Source organism: Rhineura floridana, chromosome 17 (genome assembly GCF_030035675.1).
Source record: "Rhineura floridana isolate rRhiFlo1 chromosome 17, rRhiFlo1.hap2, whole genome shotgun sequence".
NCBI classification, from domain to species: domain Eukaryota; kingdom Metazoa; phylum Chordata; class Lepidosauria; order Squamata; family Rhineuridae; genus Rhineura; species Rhineura floridana.
In genome coordinates, this window is record NC_084496.1 from 7,599,806 (window position 1) to 7,627,057 (window position 27,252).

At 43.6% G+C, this 27,252-nt stretch overlaps 1 protein-coding gene across 2 annotated transcripts in view; it reads left to right on the plus strand.

Annotated features, from left to right (window-relative positions):
• Positions 1-6,967: 6,967 nt before the first annotated feature.
• Positions 6,968-27,252, plus strand: part of CLUAP1 (clusterin associated protein 1) — an 81,138-nt gene continuing 60,853 nt past the window's right edge. The window contains exons 1-3 of one of the 2 annotated variants that reach the window (XM_061599522.1): positions 6,968-7,008; positions 17,584-17,695; positions 19,369-19,453. In XM_061599522.1, coding sequence (XP_061455506.1) covers positions 17,595-17,695; positions 19,369-19,453 — 186 coding nt within the window. In that variant the 5' untranslated portion in view covers positions 6,968-7,008; positions 17,584-17,594. Of the gene's footprint in view, positions 7,009-13,113; positions 13,351-17,583; positions 17,696-19,368; positions 19,454-27,252 lie in introns of those variants that run through there. The other variant, XM_061599520.1, reaches the window with a different exon arrangement.

A 27,252-nucleotide genomic window follows, 5' to 3' on the forward strand; every position in this document is an offset into this window, starting at 1 on the left:
ATAACCCTGCCCCCCCACGTATCTGTTGCATCAGTGTGCATGTCTTGTGCACTCTGCGTGCACACTTGCCATTACTCAAGATGGCACTGGGGGCATCGACACCTTAGGGATGCCCCCGCTGGCATCTTGGGTGATGGCAGACATGCACTCACAGTTCAAGGTGTGTGTGCGCTGATGCAACGGGTAAGTGGGGTGGGCAGATTTATTTAAGCCCTGCGCTGCCTGAATTGAGCGGGGGGTGCCTGGAAGCTCCCCCGAGCTCCCCCTTTGCAATCCACAGAGATGTTGGGGTGCTGAGTCCCACAAGCCAACACTGCCATGGATCACCAAGTGAGAACTTCATCCTCCCACCCTAAAGGACAGGTCCCACAGGGAATCCTCTGGGCCATAGGGCCCCCCGGATAGGGCCCAACCTGGTCGACCGCTCGCACCAAGCCTGCCAGGATGGTCTGGATCCTGAGTTACCCCAACCCTGGCAGGCCACTTTGACAAGGAGATTAAACACCTCCCCCTGCCCTGTGTTAGTATTAGCTGACAACCACAGGCTTGAGAACTCATATTTGCTGATGTAACATATATTTGAACCTTTGCACCACTGGCCTGTTCCCGTTGCTGGACAGCCACATGTTTCTGGGAACCCACAAGCCCTCCATTGTTTCCTGCCCAGTCTTTGATATTCAGAGATAGGGATTGGTGAACGTGTCAATGATGCTATCTCTCAGTTTCTCATTTTTCTAGTCTTAAGTTTGGTTCGCCACATTTCCACAGCAGTTTGCTAAAAAAATTTTTTAAAGTCCTCATGAAAATTTATCAGCATGTTAGTGCGAATCTCTCCTAATAAGCACATTATTGTATGCCATTTTTCCTAATATACACATTTTTGCACAATTTCCCCCATTATAAAGTATTTTTGTACATTACTTTACTAATGCATGCATTTATACATTCACTTTATCCTAGCATATGCTTTTTTTCCTTTTCTTTTTTTGGTATACGTGACTTGGCTGATTCATGTAGTGGTTTGGAAATGGTAAATTAGGTAAGTTCGCCTTGAAATGTGAACTGGATGAAATTCCCCTCCATCTGTATATGAAGATTCTGGATTTTCCAGACTCATCTGCTTCCACTTACAGCTCTGCAAGTTCCTGCCTATTCTGTACGCTAATAGCAAACTCATTGGCGAGTATGGTTTCTTATGTAGCTATGCATCCATGCATAAGAGGAAAGTATTAGCAGGCTAGGGAGGAACATGATGTTTATAAAAATACAAAAATAATTGGGTGGGGGGGACAAAGGAGAGGGGAAACTCTGAAAACCAACCACTAAGAACAGATCCTGCTCAGTGGCCATGGAATGTTGGAGATGGGTGGAGATAGAAAACCTGGACAGGGAAGTGGAATGGAATGGAGTCTCCTGGAGAAGGACATGACTGGCTGGCTAGAATCTGAAATAGGGTCACTCCATGCTGCAGTGTTTTATCCCCACCTGTTTCTGCTGTTTTGCTGTCCATGGGCATTTTCTGCTACTCTCTTTGAGCGGAATTCAGGTCACGTATACCAGCAAACTGAGGATGCACAGTTAGAGTTTATTGGGAGGTCTTGCACAACAGATCTGCATCCCTAAAAGATGGGACCTTTTTGCGATAAGGAAAGTGATGGGGACAATGCACTGGAAAGTGTAGTATAATGCTGGCTTTGATGCAGCACTGTCTAACCTGCCTAAAAACAAATCAGAATGAATGCTCATTAAAAAGCTGTTTAATGTCTCCCCCCCCCAAAAAAAAACAACCCCAGAATGGATGCTCATTATATAGCTAATGTTGCCTAATCTCCCTGCAAATAAGTCAGGATGGATGCTCAGTGACATCTGGGGGAGAAACACGCTCACTGTTCTGCCGGTTCCAGTGAGTCTCCATCTCTCTCTTCTGAAAACAAGGGTGCACAATACTAGTCAAACCCCACCCCTTTTTACTATAAAATCTGGTGGGAGCAACTTGAAAGCGTTTTTTTTTTGTAAATTCAACTTCAAAGAGATTTTGCAACTGATTGGCAGATCAACCCATTCCCCCTCCAGGTGTGGCTAATGGAAACACTTTGATCTGGTGACTAGTGTGTTTACACCTTTAGTCTCCTGCAAACAAATCAGGATGGATGCACATTAAATAACACAAACCAAAAAAGGGTAGGCACCTCAAAAGGAACAAAAAAGAACAACAAAGGGGAAAACCCAAAAGGTGCCAGCCACAGAAAAAACAATAAATATAGGTATAAAATATTGATTGCGTGCCCACGATAAATATTTGGGCACACAATAAATATTTTATACCTATGTTCATTGTTTTTTCACTGGCTGGCACCTTTTGGTTTTTTCCCTTTGTTGTTTTTTGTTCATTAAAAAACAGCCAACATCGTCTGATCTCCTTGCGCGCAAATTAGAATGAACAATCTCAATCAATGGGTTGTCCGGAATTGCCCTGTGATAGAATTAAGGAAAACGTAAAAGGCTCATTATTGTTAGGGTCAACGACCAGCATAAAAAAGTGAAAGGGAACCCTTCCCCTATGTGAGGCACCACCTCGCCCATCGATCTGCCCTGAAACGGAACATTTATTTATTTATATAAAGCATTTTCAGCAGGCATTTCAGCCACCAAAGGCTGTTCTACAGCAATCAATAAGAAAGTCGCTGCCCTCAGACTTCCACTCTAAAAAACACGATACAAAAAGGATTGGATGGGGAGGAGGAGGAGGGGCACTTGTTCTGAGTTATAGAGCTCTTGTAATGTTCTTTCATGTGGGAGGGGGGAAGCAACCAAGTTCCTAGAGCTGGTCCTTCTTTGGGCAATGGGTGTGGACAGGTTAGTCTCCCCCTTGCTAAGATGTTGTTCCTGGAAGGCAGGAAGATTATCAGTATATCTGAAGGAACGCCTCCAGAATCACCGATTGTGCCGCCTGACGAGATCAGCCTCGCAAGACCTTCTCTCGGTCCCACCGGTGAGAACAGCTAGGCTGGTACGGACCAGAGAGAGGGCCTTCTCTGTTGTGGCCCCCACCCTCTGGAACTCCCTCCCTTTCGATCTCAGACATGCTCCCTCCCTGTCCAGCTATCGCCGAGCCTTGAAGACCTGGCTGTTCAGGCAGGCCTACAAGATTGGGACAGATTAATTTATGTTCTGAATTAATGAATGGTTTTTTAGCTTAAAATTTGATTATGTTGATCTATATGTATTGTTTTTATTCTTGTTGTTCGTCGCCTAGAGTGTCCCTAACCCGGACAGATAGGTGGCTGAAAAATAAATTTTATTATTATTTATTATTATTATAATCAAATGAAGGATGATCACATTTCTCAGCTGGAGGGCCGCAGTCCCGACTAGGCAGCCTTCCGGGGGCCATATGCCAGTAGCGGTGGGGGGCAGAGGCAAAAATGGGTGGAGCAGTGAATGTTTTGGTCAGTATCTCCTCAATGGCTAAATGAATGAGCCGCCCCTTCTTTGCCACAGTCACTGCTGCCAATTTCCTTGCCCTCTCTCTATAGGCCCAATCCACGATAGGAATGAAATGATCTCTCCGTTTTGTTTCTCTCTGTTTCTCATTTTTCTGATTTTAAGTTCGTTTCTCCACATTTCTGCAGCAATTTGTGATTTTTTTTAAAAAAAGATCCTCATGAAAATTCTACAGCACATCAGTGTACATTTCTCCTAAAAAACACAATTTTGTCTGCAGTTTTGACTAATGTACACATTTTGGGCAAGCACTTTTTCCTAACGTAAAGCATTTTTGTACATTATTTTCACCAACATATTCATTTTGTACCCACTTTCGCCTACTCTAATGCGTTTTTGTGAACATTGCGTGGCTGAAGAACTACATTGCAAAATTCAGAGAAGGGCAAATTTCAAAGGATGGCTGTGTTTCGGTTCTCATATTGTTTTGGAAACTGCAGATTTGATAAATTCGGCTTTAAATGCCAACTGAATCTAAATTCTCACCCATCCCTTATCCGCACCACTGCCCAGAATCAAGAAGGCAAGGCAGAGGAAGGCTGTAAGGAAAGTGGAAGGGCAGGATGTTCTGTAGTTCAGCAGTGGGGCCCCCATTGAAATAGGGGCCTTGGCAGGTGCCTGATGGTGCTGGCTTCTGACTCCAGCTCCAATGAACAAAACAGGCCCATATTCCAACTCAACTCCGAACAGAAGAGCCTGCCCGTGTTCGCTTCTTTCATGGCAGAATTTTGCACGGCCTCCGTGATGTAACAGCTGACACCGCTGACAGAATTAAGGCTGACAACTGAGGTGCTGCGGAGGAAGACTTGGCAAACCCTTGCCTTCATTACATCTAGTTAGAGCTACTGCTGACACAAGGAGGGGAATGTTTCATTTATGAATGAGGACATGGCAGTGCCTCCTAATGAGCTCGTCCCTCCTGTAGCATCAAGGATTTAACGCAGGGCAGATATCGGTAATTAAGTTGGCACGGGTGGGGGAAACAGGTGGGTTTGAAACTGAGATGAAAAAGCACTAGTTCCCTTCTTCCTTTCTTTTAAGAAGAGGCTTTTCAGAAAAGACAAGAAAAATGCTGGACAGCTGCACAATGTTAGTATAATTACATTCATTAGTATAATTATAGTAGTTATATCATGATAGCCCTCCCGGTTTTTCTGAGCGGTGAAGTGTTCTAGGGGCACTTACTCAGGTCTGATTTCCGTTGGAAAGAGGTCACTGGAGACTTACTGGTATTTTGTAATATTTGCATTTGTCTCCCAGATGACATCAGGCCCCCACAGATGATGCCAGATTGTGCCTCCTCAAGGGTCTTCATTCAGCACCTATCCAGACATGCCAATATTGACATGTTTTAATCTCCTTTAGCATACAGTTCATTTTAATTATCTTTTAAATGTTTTAATCACTTATTTTTAACATTTTTTTTATTGATAATGTTAATTTTTTTGTATACTGGCCCTGTTACAGGCGCACTTGTGAGATATAGTTCTTTTTAGTGTGGCAGCACCTCCTCTTTGGAACTCCCTGCCCTCTGACATCAAGCAGGTGCATTCACCATATTCCTTTTGGCGGCTACTTAAAACCTTTTTGTTTCGGCAACCCTATCCAAACACACAGAGGTTGGGGTATTTTGATATTTTTTTTGTTGGATGTTGTTTTAATTGTTTTGTAAAATGTTTAAAATTACTTGGTTTTTAACCATTTTCTTTATCATTTTAATGTCTTTTGTAAACTGATTAGAGGTCGTTAAAAGCAAGCGGTATACTTTTTTGTTGTTGTTAAATAAAATAAAATATACCGCTAAGAGGTTTTCTTACAATCAAGTGGTATACAATGTTTGTTAAAAAAAGTTTGAAAATTAAGCACTCAGGCCAAGAGATGAGCCAAACAGCAAAATCATAATAATTAAGAAATGTGAGGTATTCTCAACCCTACTGACTCAGGGCCCAAGCATCATTTTTACCCCAGGCTCACTGCCAATTCATAACACCTGCTGCCTCTCACAAACATACCAAGATCCCATCCCACAGTACAATCTTACAAATCATGAAAGAAAAGTTTCTGTTGTTATTCTGATGTTACACTTCCTACATTTGTGAAATTACATCCAGGCTCACCCTGGGGCTTCTCTACAATCCGTCAAAACGCTTTTGTTGTTGCTGTTGTTGGTCTTTTTTGTTTAACGCAGCTTGAAGAAAAGTCCTGCAAAGCTTGCTGATTATTTTGTACCTTTTAAGGTGCCAGTGAAGATATTATCTTGCCAATGTTTTGATTTTTTAAAAAAGTTCTAACGGACCATTGCAAACATTTTATAAATAAACCAGTTCTGTTAACACAAGTAAAAGGTTCAATCCTGAGGCCACAGATAATAACTAGGTTGGCTACCCTTCTAAGTAGGTAAGCTCCCTGAACTGCTCCCAAACCATCCCTTCAAATATACAGGTTGAACATAGGTGGAGAAATAGCGTACATATACAGTACTTCATCAGACAGTACTTCATCATCTCCCACATCAAATCTCTAGGGAATCAGACAGGACCCTAAGAGGCTTACAGAGACCAAAACTCAGTTCTGGCTGTCAGTCTCTCAAACTGCTGTCTCTCTCTTCTCACACAGATACTTGCTGACAGCATCCTTAGCTAGGACAGAGAGTGGGAGGAGGTGTGCCTTTCGCCAATTTTCAGGTGTTTCCTAACCATTCAGGACAATGGTTATCTAAGCATGAAAATCTAAGAATGAGTTCCCATGGAAACACATTGTCCGGCTATTCATCCCCCTTTCTTCTCAAGTCCAGGTATTGTCTCAAGACACATTGATCGCTGCTGGCCCATCTCAAATAAATCAGATAGAAAACCCATAACAATAATAGTCATCCCATTCGGTTTTAGGGTGACTACCATGCGGTGCTTTGGATATGAAAAATCAGACGACAGGATAGGCATTACAGGGTACTTGTGTGATGTTGGCAATGAAAGTGCTTTATAATTTATTGTTATTGTTAACTAGGGTATAGATCAGATATTGGGTACCATTGGCTCTCTAAATCAGCCTTTCCCAGCCTCTGGGTCCCCAGATGTTTCTGGACTACAGTTCACATAATTCCTGATAATTGGCATTGCTGGTTGAGGCTTATGGGAGTTGTAGTTCAGCAACATCTTCAGGGCCAAAGGTTCCCCACCCCTGGCATAGTTCATGATGGTACTGTAGCCAGTAGACTATTAATGATGATGAAGATGAAGAATAACACATTGCTCTTATATATATGTCCTGCCTGTTTACGCAGCAAGAAGCAGCAGCACATCTTATTCCGAACCGGACCTTTCTCAGCCCCAGCTGATAGCCATCAGCCTCAAGTAACACATCATTGGCTGGCAGCAGTAGCTGGGAGGAACCAGCCACACGTATAAAGTCAGAGCACCCTAGCAAGGGAGCCTGCTCCACGAGCTAGAGGGAGCCCCAGCTGACGAAGCGTCAAGGCGAGTTAAGCAGCAGAGCGAAAAGAGGGTAAGTAGCTCCCATTTATTCCATTATTTAATTGAAGTAAAACAGCTCAGAGCAATAACTAATAAGGGCAGCCCAAGGTCACCCTGAGCTAGGAGCCAAATCCTGAAAGAACCTATATCTTAGGAGACAGATCCTAGGAGAAGGAAGCGTATAGAAAGCTAGTTTTCAACACCACCCTAGCAGGAAAGCTTCAGGGGACACTGTAAACAAGGCTAAATTCCAGTCAGAGAGAAGGGGGAAAAGGAAACTCCACCGATACATACAGGGAGAGAGTCAGCTGAGTCCTTGCTAAAAAGGGCAGCTTCAGCCTTCCTGAAACACAACCACAAGCTCTGTTTCCCTAGGTTAAAGAAAGGTCAGGCTGTTCTAGGTGGGAAAACAACAAACACAAAAGACTTGCCTGGAAGGCGCAGCCCCTTGCTGAGATTAAAAGCAGCCAAAAGCTTAAACACCCCCGCCCCTCGCTCAGGAAGGAAGCCTGAGAGAATAATACTAAAGAGTTAAGCCCCAGCTGATAGCCATCAGCCTCAAGTAACACATCATTGGCTGGCAGCAGTAGCTGGGAGGAACCAGCCACACATATAAAGTCAGAGCACCCTAGCTAGGGAGCCTGCTCCACGAGCTAGAGGGAGCCCCAGCTGATGAAGCGTCAAGGCCCCAGCTGACAAAGCGTCAAGGCGAGTTCAGCAGCAGGGCGAGGAGGCCAGGGCCCCCTACTCTGCCCGTCTGTTCCCTGACCTCAACTATACCGCAGTCTCCAACCCATTGACGTAATAAACCTTAAACAAAACTATGCAGGTAAGAAGCCAGCAGGGGTGTGGGGGCTTTCCAGTGTTTTGCACCGCCTGCAGCATGTACGACTATCTGCCTGTTGGACAGAAGTCATGGGTGTGCTCTCGGTGCAATGAGCTCCTGGCTCTCCGGGAACGACTTCACTTCCTTGAGGCCAAGGTGGCGGACCTGGAAAAGCTGAGAGAGGCAGAGAGGTGTGTGGAGGAGGCCTTCAGGGACATTATAGCTGTGTCCCACTCCAACGATGATAGTTCTCCTGCTATCATGGACAACGATGGTCTCGGGGAAGGAGAGCATCCAGCTGAGGAAGAGGGAAACGATCCCTTAGAAGGGACCCATTCCTTGGGGGATGAGCAGCTATCCTCTCGTGCCGAGGATATATCTCCAGGGGATGGAGGGATCCTTGTAGTGGGTGATTTGATCATTAGGAACATAGACAGTGGGGTGTGTGATGGGCGTGTAGACCGCAAGGTGTTTTGCCTGCCTGGTGCGAAGGTTGCGGATATCGCCCGTCGTTTAGATAGTTTGGTAGACAGTGCTGGGAAGGAGTCAGTGGTCGTGGTGCACGTTGGCACCAACGACATGGGGAAATGCAGCCGTGAGGTCCTGGAAGCAAAATTTAGGTTGCTAGGTAGGATACTGAAAGCCAGGACCTCCAAGGTGGCTTTCTCTGAAATGCTACCGGTTCCACGCGCATGACCAGCCAGACAGGCCCAGCTTCGCAGTCTCAATGCTTGGATGAGACGATGGTGTCGGGTGGAAGGGTTTGGATTTGTTAGGCACTGGGGAACATTTTGGGACAAGCCGGGCCTGTACAAAAGGGACGGGCTCCACTTGAACCAGAATGGAACCAGACTGCTGGCACTTAAAATTAAAAAGGTGGCAGAGCAGCTTTTAAACTGACTGAGGGGGGAAACCCGACAGGAGCTGAGAAAGGTCCGGTTCGGAATAAACCTCCCCCCTGGGATAAAAACCAAAGAAATGATGAAATTTTAAAAGGGGTAGGTCTAGAAGTAGGCATTGTGAGAGCAGGGGCACAGGATATAAATTCAGAAGAGCAAAATTACCACAGGCCTAACCACAAGTGCCAAAGACACTTGAAGAGAGACACTGCTTACAAATGCCTGTACGCTAATGCTAGGAGCCTGCGAACCAAGATGGGAGAACTGGAGTGCTTGGTCTTAGAGGAGAGCATTGATATAGTGAGCATAACGGAGACCTGGTGGAATGGAGAAAACCAGTGGGATACGGTTATCCCTGGATATAAACTATATCGGAAGGACAGGGAAGGACGTATTGGTGGCGGAGTCGCTCTATACGTGAAAGAAGGCATTGAATCCAGCAAGCTCGAAACCCCAAAAGAGGCAGACTCCTCCACAGAATCGTTGTGGGTGGTGATACCATGCCCCAGGAGGGACTTAATACTGGGAACGATCTATCGTCCCCCTGATCAAAATGCTCAGGGAGACCTGGAGATGAGATATGAAATTGAGGAAGCATCCAAACTAGGAAATGTGGTAGTAATGGGTGACTTCAACTACCCGGACATAGACTGGCTGCATATGTGTTCCAGTCATGACAAAGAAGCAAAGTTTCTAGATATTCTAAATGACTATTCCCTAGACCAGTTGGTCATGGAACCGACCAGAGGGACGGCAACCCTGGACTTAATCCTCAGTGGGGACCGGGACCTGGTGCGAGATGTAAGTGTTGTTGAACCGATTGGGAGCAGTGACCACAGTGCTATTAAATTAAACATACATGTAACTGGCCAATTGCCAAGAAAATCCAACACGGTCACATTTGACTTCAAAAGAGGAAACTTCACAAAAATGAGGGGATTGGTAAAAAGAAAGCTGAAAAACAAAGTCCAGAGGGTCACATCACTCGAAAATGCTTGGAAGTTGTTTAAAAACACTATATTAGAAGCTCAACAGGAGTGCATACCACAGATCAGAAAAGGTACCGCCAGGGCCAAGAAGATGCCAGCATGGTTAACGAGCAAAGTCAAGGAAGCTCTTAGAGGCAAAAAGTCTTCCTTCAGAAAATGGAAGTCTTGTCCGAATGAAGAAAATAAAAAAGAACACAAACTCTGGCAAAAGAAATGCAAGAAGACAATAAGGGATGCTAAAAAAGAATTTGAGGAGCACATTGCTAAGAACATAAAAACCAACAACAAAAAATTCTATAAATACATTCAAAGCAGGAGACCATCTAGGGAGGCGATTGGACCCTTGGATGATAAGGGAGTCAAAGGTGTACTAAAGAACGATCAGGAGATTGCAGAGAAGGTAAATGAATTCTTTGCATCTGTCTTCACAGTGGAAGATATAGGGCAGATCCCTGAACCTGAACTAACATTTGCAGGAAGGGATTCTGAGGAACTGAGACAAATAGTGGTAACGAGAGAGGAAGTTCTAAGCTTAATGGACAATATAAAAACTGACAAATCACCGGGCCTGGATGGCATCCACCCAAGAGTTCTCAAAGAACTCAAATGTGAAATTGCTGATCTGCTAACTAAAATATGTAACTTGTCCCTTGGGTCCTCCTCCGTGCCTGAGGACTGGAAAGTGGCAAATGTAACGCCAATCTTCAAAAAGGGATCCAGAGGGGATCCCGGAAATTACAGGCCAGTTAGCTTAACTTCTGTCCCTGGAAAACTGGTAGAATTATTAAAGCTAGATTAACTAAGCACATAGAAGAACAAGCCTTGCTGAAGCAGAGCCAGCATGGCTTCTGCAAGGGAAAGTCCTGTCTCAGTAACCTATTAGAATTCTTTGAGAGTGTCAACAAGCATATAGATAGAGGTGATCCAGTGGACATAGTGTACTTAGACTTTCAAAAAGCGTTTGACAAGGTACCTCACCAAAGGCTTCTGAGGAAGCTTAGCAGTCATGGAATAAGAGGAGAGGTCCTCTTGTGGATAAGGAATTGGTTAAGAAGCAGAAAGCAGAGAGTAGGAATAAACGGACAGTTCTCCCAATGGAGGGCTGTAGAAAGTGGAGTCCCTCAAGGATCGGTATTGGGACCTGTACTTTTCAACTTGTTCATTAATGACCTAGAATTAGGAGTGAGCAGTGAAGTGGCCAAGTTTGCTGATGACACTAAATTGTTCAGGGTTGTTAAAACAAAAAGGGATTGCGAAGAGCTCCAAAAAGACCTCTCCAAACTGAGTGAATGGGCAGAAAAATGGCAAATGCAATTCAATATAAACAAGTGTAAAATTATGCATATTGGAGGAAAAAATCTTAATTTCACATATACGCTCATGGGGTCTGAACTGGCGGTGACCGACCAGGAAAGAGACCTCGGGGTTGTAGTGGACAGCACGATGAAAATGTCGACCCAGTGTGCGGCAGCTGTGAAAAAGGCAAATTCCATGCTAGCGATAGTTAGGAAAGGTATTGAAAATAAAACAGCCGATATCATCATGCCGTTGTATAAATCTATGGTGCGGCCGCATTTGGAATACTGTGTACAGTTCTGGTCGCCTCATCTCAAAAAGGATATTCTAGAGTTGGAAAAGGTTCAGAAGAGGGCAACCAGAATGATCAAGGGGATGGAGCGACTCCCTTACGAGGAAAGGTTGCAGCATTTGGGGCTTTTTAGTTTAGAGAAAAGGCGGGTCAGAGGAGACATGATAGAAGTGTATAAAATTATGCATGGCATTGAGAAAGTGGATAGAGAAAAGTTCTTCTCCCTTTCTCATAATACTAGAACTCGTGGACATTCAAAGAAGCTGAATGTTGGAAGATTCAGGACAGACAAAAGGAAGTACTTCTTTAATCAGCGCATAGTTAAACTATGGAATTTGCTCCCACAAGATGCAGTAATGGCCACCAGCTTGGGTGGCTTTAAAAGAAGATTAGACAAATTGATGGAGGACAGGGCTATCAATGGCTACTAGCTGTGATGGCTGTGCTCTGCCACCCTAGTCAGAGGCAGCATGCTTCTGAAAACCAGTTGCTGGAAGCCTCAGGAGGGGAGAGTGTTCTTGCACTCGGGTCCTGCTTGCGGGCTTCCCCCAGGCACCTGGTTGGCCAGTGTGAGAACAGGATGCTGGACTAGATGGGCCACTGGCCTGATCCAGCAGGCTCTTCTTATGTTCTTATGTTCTTATCTTTCCACAGACCCCTTTGAGGGCCACAAGTAGATTCCATAGGCAAAGTCTAAAGAAAGACGGTACAGATCCCTGAAGAAATAATATTGGGGAAGTATTGTGTCATCTTTCAAATTAGCAGCAAAAAAATCTCAGAAGACGTCAGTCAAAGCCACCTGTTATGAAACTGTTGATTTGAGCCCTCACTTTCATCAGATGCTTGGAGACCAGGAGGAAGGGATGGCTTGGGGAGGAACAGGGGTAGGCTAGGGACATAATTTCCTGTGCATACCTACATAAATGCATCTGATGCTCAGACTGTACAGAAACACAGATTCCTGGTTGTTCCTAGCACAAAAAAGTGGTGTGAATCTCAGAGTCATCTAGCTATCTCCACACCAGCTATAGCAGTCTAAACAGGAAGGGTACCTCACTGGGGCCAGCATGTCGAAGCAGTGCATTTTTTTCTAGGAAATGAGCACCGATAGACCAAAAAGCAGTCTTGGCAGGAGGGGAGCCCCTGGTGAGGGAGTGAGCAATTGTGCAGCATTGGGAGAAACCCATCATCCCCCAACAGATTATTGAGATGTGGGGGTGGGTGGGATGGGGGGGAGAAAGTATCCCATACTGGAAAATTGCTGTTGTTGTCAATACTAATAATAATCATGCATGTGTCAGGAGCTGGGGCTTAGACTAAGCCTACACTCATTGAAGACAGATGGTTTTAAATAATAATAATAATAATAATAATAGATTATGATGGTGGATTGTGTGAAATACTTTGCACTGTTCCATCAGGCATGTTGGAAGTGACTGCAGATTTTTCAAAAACGTTGCTTTCCTATGGTTTCCATTATATTTATTATTTTTTTAGAGGTATTTATACAGTGCCCTCTCACAAAACATCATAGCGGCGTCCAGCAGCCTGAAAACATTTCTATCACCAAGCCTGAGTACCGCACATAAATGAAATACTGGTCTATAAGTTAATGCAAATAAAAGCATTGCATGTAAATCTGCATCTGTGTTGGAATTGCTTTTTAATGTTTTTAAACCCTTTTTTAAAAAAATAAATAATAAAATAATTTTATTATTTAAAAAATAAATAACCCCTTGCAGAACCCAACGCAGAGCCACGCCCCCTTGCTTGCCACAGAGAGAGAGAGAGAGAGAGAGAGAAAGAGATTTCGGGCTAGCCCCGCCCACTCCCCCATGTAAGCCTTTCATTCGATTTCTCTCCCACTTCTTTCAACGACGCTTCTTCGCCTTCTAAGCGCGGCTTGATCCTTGCGGCTCGCCGTAGCTGTGTTGCCGTAGCGACGCTAGTGGCACGGCCTGGTCCGGAAAAGCTGCACGGAGAAGCCTTGGCAACTTATCCGAGAGTTAAAACAACAGCAAATATTTCACAGACGTTCCTGGAGCCGCAATGTCCTTCCGCGACCTCCGGAGTGAGTCAAGTGTGCCTTTGTTTCGTTGTGAGAGTCTTTATTTTCCCCCCAACCGCGCCCTTCCTCCTCCCGATGTGCCTGAAGGGACGACTGTCAACGCTATAGCTCCCGGGCAGAAATGCGGATGCCCAATATCCGAGCTCTTCGCAGACGTCGCTATTAGTACCACAGACGCGAGGTGTAGTTATTAGTGATTGTTAGTATTCCGCCTTTCCTAAAGAGCTGAGGGTACCGTACGTTCCCCCTCCCACACTTTATCTTCACAACAACCCTGTGAGGAAGGCTGTGACTAGTTAATTTGCGAGGTCGGTTAGGCTGAGAGACTGTGACTAGCCCGGTGAGCTTCCTACCTAAGGCCTCAATCCAGGATGTGCCTACTGAGAAGTAAGGTCCATTGGGTTCAGTGGGACTTACTCCCAGGTGAGTGTGTATTGGATGGCAGCCTAAATGAGTATTTGAACCTGGGGTCTCCTGGTCGGTGTTACATCCATCATGTTGGCCCCCAAACTGGAGCGGGCCTTAGCCCCGGAACCTGTAGTTGATTGTTTCTTGTTATGTGCCTTCAAATCTCTTTTGGCTTATGGCGACCCTATGAATCAGCGACCTCCAATTATGCATCTGTTATAAACCTCTGAGGTATTCAGAGGTGGTTTACCATTGCCTTCCTCCGAATTTGGATGCATCTTAGTCTGGTGTCTCAGCTTTGACCATTCAGCCTTGCGTACCCCTGCTAGGAGTCTAGCCTCTTGGTCTGGACTGAACGACATTGCTCTCAGCTTTTTAAACACTCTCAAACCCCCTCACCACGTTAAGGTGTGCATCCTAGAGGAGCGTGGTTGACTGTAATCCTCTTGAATTTGCATGATGGACTCCCTTGAATTAGTATGACTTTCACGCGTGGGCCACCCACTAAACGCTACCGTCAGATTAAAAGCTCACATTGGTATATCTGTAGACTGCACATTAAAAATTGCAGCTCCCCAACAAACACGGATCTGAGACATGGCTCCTTGTGGATCTTCATAATGGTGTGCCAGCAAAACACAATTACATAGTGGTTTGAGAGGATATTGTTTGTTGTTTGTTAAATTTATATCCTGCCATTTCCATCAGAAGGTGCCCAGGGCAGCAAACAAAACACTAAAAACACTCTAAAACATCTTAAAAACAGACTTTGAAATATATTAAAACAAAGCATTTTTTAAAAACATCTTTTTTTAAAAAAAAGCTTTAAAAACGTCTTAAAAAGCAACTCCAACACAGACAAAGACTGGGATAAGGTCTCTACTTAAAAGACTTGTTGAAAGAGGAAGGTTTTCTGTAGGCACCGAAAAGATAACAGAGATGGCGCCTGTCTAATATTTAAAGGGAGGAAATTCCAAATGGTAGGTGCCACTACACTAAAGTCTGCTTCCTATATTGAGCGGAACGGACCTTCTGATAAGACGATATCTGCAGGAGGCCCTCACCTGTAGACTGCAGTGATCGACTGGATATATTTCTGTTAATTTATTTATTAAATTTATATCCCACCCTTGCTCCTAGAAGAATCCCAGGGCGGCAAACAAAAACACTAAAAACACTCTAAAATATCTTAAAAACAAAAGACTTTAAAACATATTAAACAAAACATCTTTGAAAACATCTTTTTTTAAAAAAAGCTTTAAAAACATCTTAAAAAGTAATCCCAACACATTTCTTCCCTGGCTATCAGCATAAAATCCTATAAAACCGTATCCAAAACCGGTAGTTAAAATGATAGTTTTAAAATCTAGAGTGCCTGAATGTTCCGTTCCCCTTCCAAAGGCCCAGCCAAATAAAAATGTCTTTATGTACTTTTAGTCTTAGAGGTCTAAAGCAGAGATTAAGAACCTGTGTCCATCCAGATGTTGTTGGACTCCAACTTGCATCAGCCCCAGCCATGGCTGATGGTCAGGGGTGATGGGAGGTTGTAGTTCATCAACATCTGGAGGGTCACGAGACCCCACCTCTGAATTGAGGCTGTAAGGAAAGATGTCAAAGTGGGGTTTGAGGAGAGACTTTAAGGAAGAGGTGATATGTTGAAGATGGCAGGTGGATAGGTAGTGCTTGGATTATACGGGGAAAGATTGGGGGCCCTTGTGTAATCCACAAACCTCAACCTGGGAAGTTCTCCAACTTCATGGGCTCCTTGCAGCCTTCTAAAAACAGTAGCTCAGGGGTAGCCAGTATGGTGACTTCCAGACATTTTGGACTACAACTCCCATCGGCCCCAGCCAGCATGGTCAATGATCAGGGATGGTGGAAGTTGGGGTCCAGCAACTTCTGAAGAGCACCACATTGGCTGTAGTATCTGAAAGAGCGAACATAAAAAATACAAGGGCTGGTCCTGTTGTAGTTTGAGTTTTGCAGAGAGGTAGTTCTAGGAATCATAACAGGTATCTGTAACAATTTATGACCCATCTCTTAATATTGTGGTGTGTAATTCTCTTTGTTTGTTTTAAATTGACCTCTGCACAACCCAATTCAGTTTATTCTTCTCTGACTCATAACTGTGAGCATCCGAGTTAGTGACTAATTCCCCATCAAATTTTCCCAGTTGGCAAACTATAAACACCATCCTTCTAATTAACGAACCACAGAAAGCAAGGGGATGATGGCTGGTCATTTTCATTTGCTGGCGTTTACCGCTCTGGAGTGTGGTACGCGCACTCAGCAGGACCTTTGAGAACTCCAGTCCTCTGCCATTGTACACATGCAGTGTCCATATATACTCAAGTGGAATTGATCCTGTTTGTGGGATTGCTGCCTGGGGCTTTGCCCTCATTGGCCGTTGTCATAGGTTAGCCGCAGACAGAACACAACTATTTAAAGAGGAGTATCAGGTCTTGGCTAGGATCAGATTCTGAGGAAAGCTTGCTATTAGTTCGAGTGGCCCAAAAGAGATAGGAGTCAAGTTCCCAAGCAGTCAGGAAGGATCGTAGGAGTGTAGTCAAAGCCAAGCAGGTCTTGAGCTCTGCAGCAGAAATTGAGAATACTGAATGGGTGCTTAGGCAGGCAATGCCACCTTAGAAGTAACAAACTGCTTGGAGTGGGGAACAAATAATGTAGCAAAAGCTTTATAGGGCCCAGTAGACTTGGCCCTTGAGGTCAGCTGGCTGAATGTTCAGGGCAGGCTTGTCCAGCAACCTAGATTGTAGCTTTGCAGCACAAAGCTTATTCTGCGAGCCTTACTCTGGCAACAGGCTGCTGGAGGCAAGGAGCCTGTCCACTGAGAGACCAGTGGTTTGAGACCTTTTTTTAGTGCCTTGCAAGGTGAGATAACTTCATATTGATGTTGCTTCTGTGACAATTTCAGATGTATCTTTTGTCAAAGATTGCATTGGATTTGTGCAAAGGCAGGCACAGCTGATCGAATCCTGAGACACCAGTCCCTGTTGAGAGCCTTGGGCTGCACTCCTATGCACATTTCCTTGGGAGTTAATTCTATGGAACTCAGTGGGACTTGTTGTTGTTGTTATGTGCCTTCAGGTCAATTATGACTTATGGTGACCCTATGAATCGGCAACCTCCAATAGCCTCTGTCATGAACCACCCTGTTCAGATCTTGTAAGTTCAGGTCTGTGGCTTCCTTTATGGAATCAATCCATCTCTTGTTTGGCCTTCCTCTTTTTCTACTCCCTTCTATTTTCCCCAGCATTATTGTCTTTTCTAGTGAATCATGTCTTCTCATGATGTGTCCAAAGTATGATAACCTCAGTTTCATCATTTTAGTTTCTAGTGATAGTTCTATTTGAAGTGAGGTTTGGCTGCAGTCCAAACCTCACCTGGGAGCAAGCCCTCATTGAATTCTGTAGGACTCACTTCTGAGTAGTCATGGTTAGGATTGTACTGTGAGAGAGTCAGAGCAGACTTCACAGGGTCCTGCAGCATGGAATCCATTTTATTTCCCAGATTTGTTGCCTTTCTTGCTTTCTCTTCTTAAAACTTTTCAGAAAAAAATTGTGTTGTTGCTGAGACCCACCATAGCCCTAGTATTGGGTCACAATCCACCAGTTGATGACCAGCGAGTTGGAGAATATACGTATGTATGTTCTATCAACAATATATCCTTTTCATGTATAACTGGGAAATACCCTTGTTAGGAACAGCACTTTATTAAAAACCACTTTGACCAGTTGAGCTAGTAGAGGTAAGGACAGGAGGTCATGATGAACCTGCATACATTTTTAAAATGCCTGTTTGTTTCTAAAGATTTTACAGAGATGATGAGGGCTCTGGGCTATCCCCGGCTCATCTCGGTGGAGAATTTTCGCACTCCAAACTTCATGCTGGTTTCAGAGATACTCCTTTGGCTGGTGAAAAGGTTGGTACTTAATCTTCATTTGAAAGCAAATATCAGAGCACATGTGATAATCACTGGAGAAATGCTTGGAGCTTTGCAAAAGAACTGGCCTAAAGATGAACTTTAGATGCTGAACTATTCTGGAAGATCTCCAGTAACAAAAATAAAATAAAATAAAAATAACGTAGGCTCTGATTTCTAAAACATCCTTGTAAAGCCTCTTTTTAATATTCATATTAATATTCATATATTTTAAAGCCTGTTTTCATGATGATTTAGAGTGTTTTTAGTGTTTTTGTTTGTCACCCTGGGCTCCTACTGGGGGGAAGGGCGGGATATTAATTTAATTAATTTAATAATATTTGATTATCAGCTAAACCCATGGCTCTTTCTCCGTTCTAATTCATGCGTGTTCTTGGGATTAAAATTGCCTTCCACTGTTTTCTTACATTTGCAATTAAACTGCAGAGGAATCTCTTGTCAGAAGGTTAAAAGGCTCTGTTTCCAAAAACCAAGATAAAAGACTCTGCCAATAAAGATAAATGAATTTAAACTCTTTAATCAAGACTATTGCAGGGTGGTTGGAGCAGTTGCACTGTGTAAGCAAGACATGTCATTGCAGGCTAGTCAATAAGTAGGTGGTCAGGATTAAGTTTGGATCTGTACCAGCAAGAACTGCAAAGCATGTATATCCAAAGCATTTGTTCTATGTGCATCCGGGAGCTTAGCGATTACTTTCTAGAGCTGAAACAGCTGTGTTAGGTTTTCGCAATTCAAATGCCTTTGGTGCAATCTGGGTAACATGAGCTACTAAATCTCTTTGTATTTTTTATTATTGTTGACTGAATTGGCTAGTAAAAATGTTCCTTCTAAGTACTGGTGGGCAGCATAGCCTTAGTTTGACATCTTAGCTGTGCGAAGACAGCTGGACAAAAAAGGATCCTCGGAGATAAAAATGTATAAATATGCTAAATTGCAGCCAGTATCTTCAAGAACAAACATACATTTAAAAAGAGGATTGCCAGTTATACAAATAAAAAACACAGGATCTGATCTTGCAGTGCCAAAATATAACTCGCCCACTATGTGTAAGACAGCAGAAGTGAGATCCTCTGATAGGCATACAGCACAATACTGCCTTCCCCCCCGCCTTCTAAAAGCCTTTAGTATCTTTCCACCCTGTTCCCATAGATATTAAGCACAGCTGCTTTAAAAAATAAAATATAATTCATGATAAAATAAATATAATATAATATAATTCAAGATCAACCCTTAGGTTTCACACCTGCATATGAAACACAGAACACTTCTTGAAGTTTGGCAGGGAACTGCAGGGAAAAAGCCTTTTCTCTGGTGATACTGTGGAGCTCTGAAAATCTCTCCTAGAAAACAAGCATTTTGCCCCTTTGCTGATGGCACTCTGGTGTCAAGCTAGGACTGCTTTGTTTCTGAGAGGGGGGGCATTTGTTCTGCCCTTTGAATGGTTGCACTGGACTGGGGACTGTTTCTTGCTGCTCAGCGTATTGGGGCTCTTACTGTTGTCTTTTGTTGACTGTGTTGATTTGTATGTTTTTATCATGTGCCTGTTTCTTTTTTTCAAGTGGTTCAGTACAAGCAGCAGGTTCTGAGCATTTTACTAAAACAATGTTCCAGCAGCATACCTTTTTAACTTTTACAGATGTTTCCTCTTGCAGATATGAACCTCAGACTGATATTCCTTCAGATGTTGGGACGGAGCAAGACCGAGTTTTTTTCATTAAGGCAGTTGCTCAATTTATGGTGAGTCTGTTTATTATAAGCTTCAGCTTGAAGGGGTAAGGCCAGCAGGTTCCCACCCCCTGCCAAGTTTTACTAGCATATGATTGATTGATTGATTGATTGATTGATTGAAGTATGGATGCCCTGCCTTTTCACTTGGCTTTAATTCCAAATGAAAACAATGTAAAATTCATATAGGTTAAAAACCACCACCTAAGAATACACTAAGAATGGGGGGGGGGGCAATATGGATGCATACTTAAAAATCAACAATGTTGCAAGTTGGGGCTAAAGATGAATCCAGAGACCGAATACATTTTAAATTTTTAATGTGTTTTATATTGTTACATGTTGATTGTATTTTTTGATGTTTTCTTGTTCTTGTGAACCGCCCAGAGAGCTTCGGCTATGGGGCGGTCTATAAGTTAATGAAATAAATAAATAATGAAATAAATACTGAAGACTGTCTTAGCAGTGGATGATTTGGTCATGATATAATGGTGGATGCAATTCATCCAACTCATCCTTAACATAGGACCACAACCTTGACCCCGTAATGGAGAGGTGGGTTTGTAATGGGCATGTTGAGCAGACGTGCCTGCCAAGTGTGAAGGTTGCAGATCACCCATCTGGTTGATAACGTGGGACTTGCAGTGCACATCAGCCCCATTGACATTGGGGAAATGTAGATGTGGTCTTAGAAGAAAAAACTGGGTTTCTAGATAGTATGCTGAAAGGCAAGACTTGCAAGATCAGATTGTGACAAATGCTACCTGTTCCATGTACAGAGTCAGGTCAACAGGCAATGTGTGGATGAGATGAGGAAGTGTTGGGAGGAAGTGTTTATATTTATTAGGTACTGGGAACATTTTAGGACAAGCTGAACCTGTCTTGCTTTGAACTCAAATGGAAGCAGATGGCGCAAAGGTTGCAGAGCAGCTTTAAAAATGACGCTTTGGGGAAAAGCTGATGGGAACTGGGGAGCATCCACTTTAGGACAACTCATCCCTAAGTGATGAGGATAAAAGTGTTACTGTTCATCCAAACAGGGATAGGGTAGTCCTTGGCAACGAGCACACAGGAGCTCGTTAAATGAGTGCTTGAGCTGTAGGCAAAAACATTTGGAGAGGGATACAGTAGGTAGGTAGGTGCAGTGTGTAAGGGTTCATGTGCTAATGCTTGAAGCCGCAGAGTCAAGATGGGAAAGTGAGTGCTTGACGTTCAACAAGATCATATGGTGGGCATATCAGAAACCCGGTGGAGGTATCAGTGACAGGTGGCTATTCCTGAATACAAAGGTGTTGCTCTGTATGTCAGAAAGGGCATGGAATCCAACAAACGAGAAAACTTAAGTGGAAAATAATTCTCCACAGAATTGCTGTGCCTGGTAATACAAGGTCTGAAAAGTATTTTGAGACAAACTGCCATGCATACACCCTTGACAAAGATGCTTGAAATGATGTCAAGTTGGAGAAAGAAATCTGGAAGGCAGCCAAGGAAAAATTGTTATGAGTGATTTTAAGTACGTCTCATTGGTTGAGGGATAAAAGTATGTTTAGATTACAGTAAAGAGATTATTGAACTATCTATGGAACAATTGATAATGGAATTGACTAATGGGGATATGATTCTGGTCAGACTTGAGTGGTACCCTGGATCTGGTGTGAGATGTAAGTGTTGCCAAACCACTTGGTAACAGTAACTGCAGTGCTGTCAAATTCAGCATAAATGTCAGTTGACAGTTGTCATGAAAGTCCATCGTGGTTATATTTGATTTCAAAAGGGAAGATATATAAAAAAGTACAGGATTGTTTGAAAGGAAGCTGAAAAGGATAAAGGGACATATCTCTCTAAGAAGTTTAAGCATTTTTCCAGAAAAGGTATCCAAAAGCCTGAGTCTAGTGGAAGTGAAAAGAAATGGCTTACTGACAAATTAAAAAGTCACCAGGTCCAGATAGCCTCCATCTAAGAGTTTTTGAAGAAATCATGTGTGAAGTTGCTAATCTTCTAATAAAAATACGCAACTTATACCTTCCATGCCAGAGGTTAGAAAGGAGTCAACATGATGTTGATTTTAAAGAAGGGATTCTGGTAATTACAGGGCAGTTAGCTTAATATCTGTTCCAGGTAAATTGCTGGAAAGTATTATTAAAGATAAAGTTATTAAGCACATAGTACAACAAGATTTGATGGGGAAGGATCGTCATGGTTTCTTTTAAGTGAAGTCCTATCTCGCTAACCTTTTGGAACTCTTGAGAGTGTTAACAAGCATGTGGATATGGGTGATCCTATAGGCATTATTTACTTGGACTTTCAAAAAGTTGTTGACAAAGGCTTTCCCTTGAGGTTCCTGGATAAACTGAGTAGTCGTGGGACAAGGGGAAGGTTCCTCTTATGGACTGGTAACTGTTTAAACAACAAGAAGCAAAGTCTGGGAGTGAATGGACAGTTCTCGCATTGGATGGAAGTGAGAAGTGGTTTGACCCAAGGATCTGCATTGGGTCTATTGCTTTACAACTTGTTCGTACATGATTTAGGATTAAGGGTGAGTAGCCAGGTGGACAAGTTTGCAGATCATACCAAATTATTTAGGAGGGTGAAAAGCAGACTGTAAAGAGCTCCAAAATGATCCCTCCCAACGGTTGAATAGACAACAAAATAGTAAGGAGGTTGAGTGTAATTAAGTGTGAAGTTACACAAAAGAGGCAAACAGGAACTTCACATATACAGTGAAGTGTTCGTACATCATCTGAACTGATGGCTCACCAGGAAAGAAATCTTGGGGTAGAGGTACATAGCTCAGGCCCCATCTACACTATACATTTAAAGCAGTATTATATCACTTTAAACAGACATGGCTTCCTCTGAAAAGTTGTTAAGAGACCCCTAGTCCCCTCACAGAGTTACAATTCCCAGAGTTCCCTGGGAAGAGGGATTGACTGTTAAACCACTCTGGGAATTGTAGCTCTGAGGGGAGTAAGGGTCCCCTAACAACTCACTCGGCACTCTTAACAAACTACAGTTCCCAGGATTCTTTGGGTGAAGCCATGACTGTTTAAAGTGGTATCATAGTGCTTTAAATGTATAGTGCAAATGGGACCTTAATGAAAAAGAGTTCAGCAACTGTGGAAAAAAGCATATTGCATACTATGTGTTATTAGGAAAGAGACAGAAACTTGTAAAAATGTGTTGCAATGACCTTATACAAATCTGTGGTGCAGCTGCATTTGGAATACTAGACCCAGTTCTGTTCACTTCAACTCCAAAAAGAAACTTGGAGAGATGGAAAAGGTGCAGAAAAAGACAACAGAATGACCAGGTTGTTGGAGTACTTTTCTTACAAGGAACGTTTAAGGCATTTGGAGCCTTTTACTTTAGTAAAACATGAGTAAGGGGGACATGATCAAGGTTTATCAAATTATCCACTTTTTCCACATCCCATAGAAATTTCTCTCTTTTGTAATACTAGAACTCTGGGTCATCCAGTGAAATTGGTTGGCAGTAGGTTCAGAACAGACAGCAAAAAGTACCTCTCCACGCCAACCATCATTTAATTAATGGAATTTTCTGCTGCAAAATGGGGTAATGGCCTCTAGCTGAGGTACCTTTAAAAGAGGATTAGACTGGAGGAGGAGGAGGTGCCTGTCACTACTAGCTGTGACAACTAAGTGGCACCTTCAGATTCATAGGCAGCTGATGGGGAGGGAGACCAGCGGAGTGCCAGCTTAAACGCCCTGCTTGTGGGCTATCTGAAGGCATCTCATGGGCTACTGGGAGAAGCAGGAAGGTGGATTTGGTGGACCTTTGGCCTTTAATGTTCAGAAGACACATGCACTGTAAACATAACATTGCAGCAACCCTCAGCTTTGTTACAGGAAATGTAAAAAATAAAGGCTAATTGAATTAGTGGAGGCTTATAATGCCAATGGAAGTTCAAACTGTCTTGGAAGGAGGAGAGCAAGAAATGCTGCAATTTTTTTTGTTTAAATAATAATGCAGTGACATGTTGTCTGGCCTGGGGAGTACCTCTATGTTACAAAGACCCACTTAATGTCACTGACTTGGGAAAGGGGAAGGCGTTGCTGCCCCCCCCCAGCTGTGCCCTGGATTTCTGGCTATATTCCTTAGGAGCCATTGAGAAGCAAGCCAGCCTCTAGTCTATCTTAGACTTGCACCGGCTCCAGGTTCTCAGCCTCACAGTTTTATGACCAAGGGAGAGAACCCAGGAATATGCATATGAGAGAACTGTTTTCCCAGCCATCCCTTTTACCACTTTTATGTAAGAACTGAGATGATTATTGAGTATATGTGGACTTTGTATGGGATATCAAACTATCTCTTTCATTCCTATAGTGGGAAGGGTGTGTGTGTGTATGTATGTGAAGAATGTATCCTGAGGGTGGTGGACTGCCAGCCCATGGGCCAAATCTGCCTCCCAAGCATCTTTGTGGCCTCCAACCAAGCCACCACCCTAATTCTTTTGGTGGTGGTGGCATCTGAGAAGCAGGCATGTGTGTGTGTGGAATCATGAACCATATGGAGTATCTGATGAAGAGCAGTCTAGACCTCAGCATGTCCAGGATTTTTTTTCAGCGATTGGAACTACTGGTGGAGGGAGAGAAGGAGGCATGGCCTTCCCATGGTCCTGCTGTTGCTACAGGGCTTTGGCCGGTCACGCCTTCCACCTCTGTCTTCCCCATCATGACACTGGGTTGAGCAGGGAGGTTTAAACCATCCCAGCACCATAATGGGGAAGAAAACTGCACCCTCTCCAGTCTCTGGGCAACCTTATCTAAAGACCAGAGGTGATGCTGTTTTCATCCTCATCCCAGCACTGGAATAGGCAGGGAGGTTTAAACTACACATACCAGGCTTTTCTGCTGATCTGCAGGTGACATTTGAACCTTTAGATGTCTTAATGACAGTTGGCATGACCGTTCAGAATACCATTCTGCTCTTCAGGTCTGAACACCAGCTTGATTCCTGCACCCGTTTTCAAACAGGCCAGGAAATATGAGAAGGCCACACAGTAATGTGAAATCCCCTCTGAAAACTGAGAGATCACTGTGAAACTTGGTGTAGATCAGGGGTGAGGAACTTGTGGCCATCCTTATGTTGTTAGACTATAACTTCTGTCATACCTGAGCAAAGGCCATGCTGGTTAGGGCTGATGGGAATTGGAGTCCATCAACATCTGAAGGGCCACAGCTTCTCCAGCCCTGGTATAGATGTTGCTCAGTGGTAAAGCACATGCTCTGCATATAGTAATTTCCAGGTTTGATCCCCGACATCTCCAGGAAGAGCTGGTGAAAATTTGTGTCTGAAACCTTAGACGGCTATTACTGTTGCCATATGGAGCTAGTTGTATGAGTGGTCTGATTTGGTGCAAGACAACTTTCTGAGTGATGTAATTTTTCATTTCAAGTTTGAACACCGACTTGATCATCACCCTAGATGAAGGACCATCTCTTGCAGTTAGGGAGGAAAGCTGTCAAATACATTATAACACAATATCTCAGGCAAGGCTGAGAGACTTTACTACTATAAAATAAATTTCATTGAATGTGAATCTAACACACTGCCTCTACTGCCTCTACTAGCTGTATTAGATAGTTTTATTTGTCCGTTGTTCTAAAGCACATCCAGCAGAAATTAAACAATTGAGAGCAGGCGCCAAAATAAATAAAAATTGTTCTGAAATAATGCTGTTGTAGAGTCAATCTTAGAGCAATAGACTAGGAGCAACTGTTGACATCTTTTGCAAAAACCTTTTGTTGGTAGCAGCTGCAAAGCTCACTATTATGTTTGATTCCTACACATGTAGGACTGGCACTTTTGTTGCTATTTTGAGAAATACAGAAAACATCATTTTTCCACATTACTTACTTGGTCTCTCTTCCCTCCACAGTCATTGATTTTTCCTCTTTGTGTTTTAAATGGATCTGTAATACTTGGGTTTGTAACAATAGTCTTCAAATGCTTTTCGTCAGCCTCCTAGTGAAGCTGACATTGTAGTCCAACCAATATAGAAAATTACATTTTCTTTCAAAAACTTTGCCCTCACCGTTGTCATGAAACAACTCTTCAAAGTCTTATCGCTGAAACAAACAGAAGGAAAATGCTGTTTGGTTGTTTAGAAAAAAACACAACCAAATAATTCTTTGAAATAATTCATCAAATTTTTATATATTTTTTGCCATTGGGTGTCAGCTCCCTCCTTTCTTTTGTTCCTTGTTCTGAAAAAGACCTGTAGACTTTATTTATTTAGATTAGGTTATGCATACTTAGAAACAAAATTTGGTGGTTCATTTCCTCAACAGTCTACATGGAGATCTCTTTCTACCAGTGTATGGAGTAGTACTGTCAGGGTCTAGGAGTCAGATTCCTCTGTGTCAGGTGACAAAGGCAAGGGATCTGAACCTGAAGACATGCAGGACTATCCCCAGAGGCCCTGCTACCTGATGAATGATGAAGTGCTCTTGTGCTCAGGTCCTGCTTGTGAGCTTCCCATTGGGGCATCTGATTGGCCACTGTGAGAACAGGATGTCGGATGGATGGGCCACTGGCCTGATCCAGCAGGCTCTTCTTATGTTCTTAGGTTCTTCGCCTGTGGGGAGGCTGATCTGAGGATATGCACTGCCATCTTCTGACTCTGAGGACTCCACTGTAGAAGACCTGAGCCTCCCCCATTCCATCGCAGTAGGAGATTATTGGAGAAGGCTGGGCCCTTCTAAGTCAAGCTGCAGCTTGCAGCCCAAGTGGTGCTAACCATGATGCTGCACATGGTGCCACTGCTACAAAAGGGCTCAGTTTCTACTTGTTCCTTGTTGGAGCAACTTCAGAGCTTTGTGTCTCCCCACCCCTGGGCATAGCCTTTTCTCCAGCCTGAACCTTACGTTGTCCTGTACCCTGGCTGAGCCTTGCCATGCCAGAGAAAGATAAGCACAGGCAGCCTGTTGTATTCACAGCTGCAAGACAGCAGCGGGATCACCAGCCGGTGTATGAGTCGGCCTGCTGGGAGCTGCATCTAGAGTCTTTCCCAGCCCTACCTGGAGAGGCTTGGGATTGAACTTGGGACCTTCTGCATGCAAGGCAGATGCTCCGCCGCTGAGCTATGCCCCTTCACAGGAGATCCTCTTCCCTTTCCTGGTGTTACGAGGGGGGGGGGTAAAACCTGGCAGCTCTTTTTGTTCTTAAGCAGCAGACTCAGGATGTTTGGGTGGGAGAAAAAGGGGCAACTTGTTCCCTCTCTTCTGATTTCCTGCCAGTGCCTTCTGTTCTCCTCTTGGCCCCACCTGTGGAGCTCCCCCACCTTCCCAACACCCTTCCTTTTAATTTCTAGTGTTTAAGTGTGTGTGTGTGTGTGTGTAGAGGTATTGGATTGATTTTGTGGTGCATATCAGGGAGAGAAATCAAAGCAGAGCAATTTAATAGATAAATGTTGAATTGCTGGGCCATGAGGACTGTTGAAAGTTCATTAAGGTAAGTGATCTCATTACGGCAGTACGCAGGAGCCACTGGCATCCCCCCAAGTGGAAGGTGGGCACGTCGTGTGGGCAGTGCTTAAGTGCCAATCAAGCAAAGATCTGATCTGTTGCAGTTTCAGCCTTGGTGAACTGGACCAATAGAACTTAACTGTGCTGAGTTTCCTCTCCAGGTTGGTTAGGAAACTAGTTGAGACTGAGGGTGTTTGCTGCATAAGGGTCACTTTCACCCTGACAGCATCAGGGAGCGGCTTGAGCTTTCTCCTTGCTGTCTGCATTACTGTGTTACAACTATCGCATAGCTGAAAGCATCCATGGTTTTTGAAAAAACGGCAA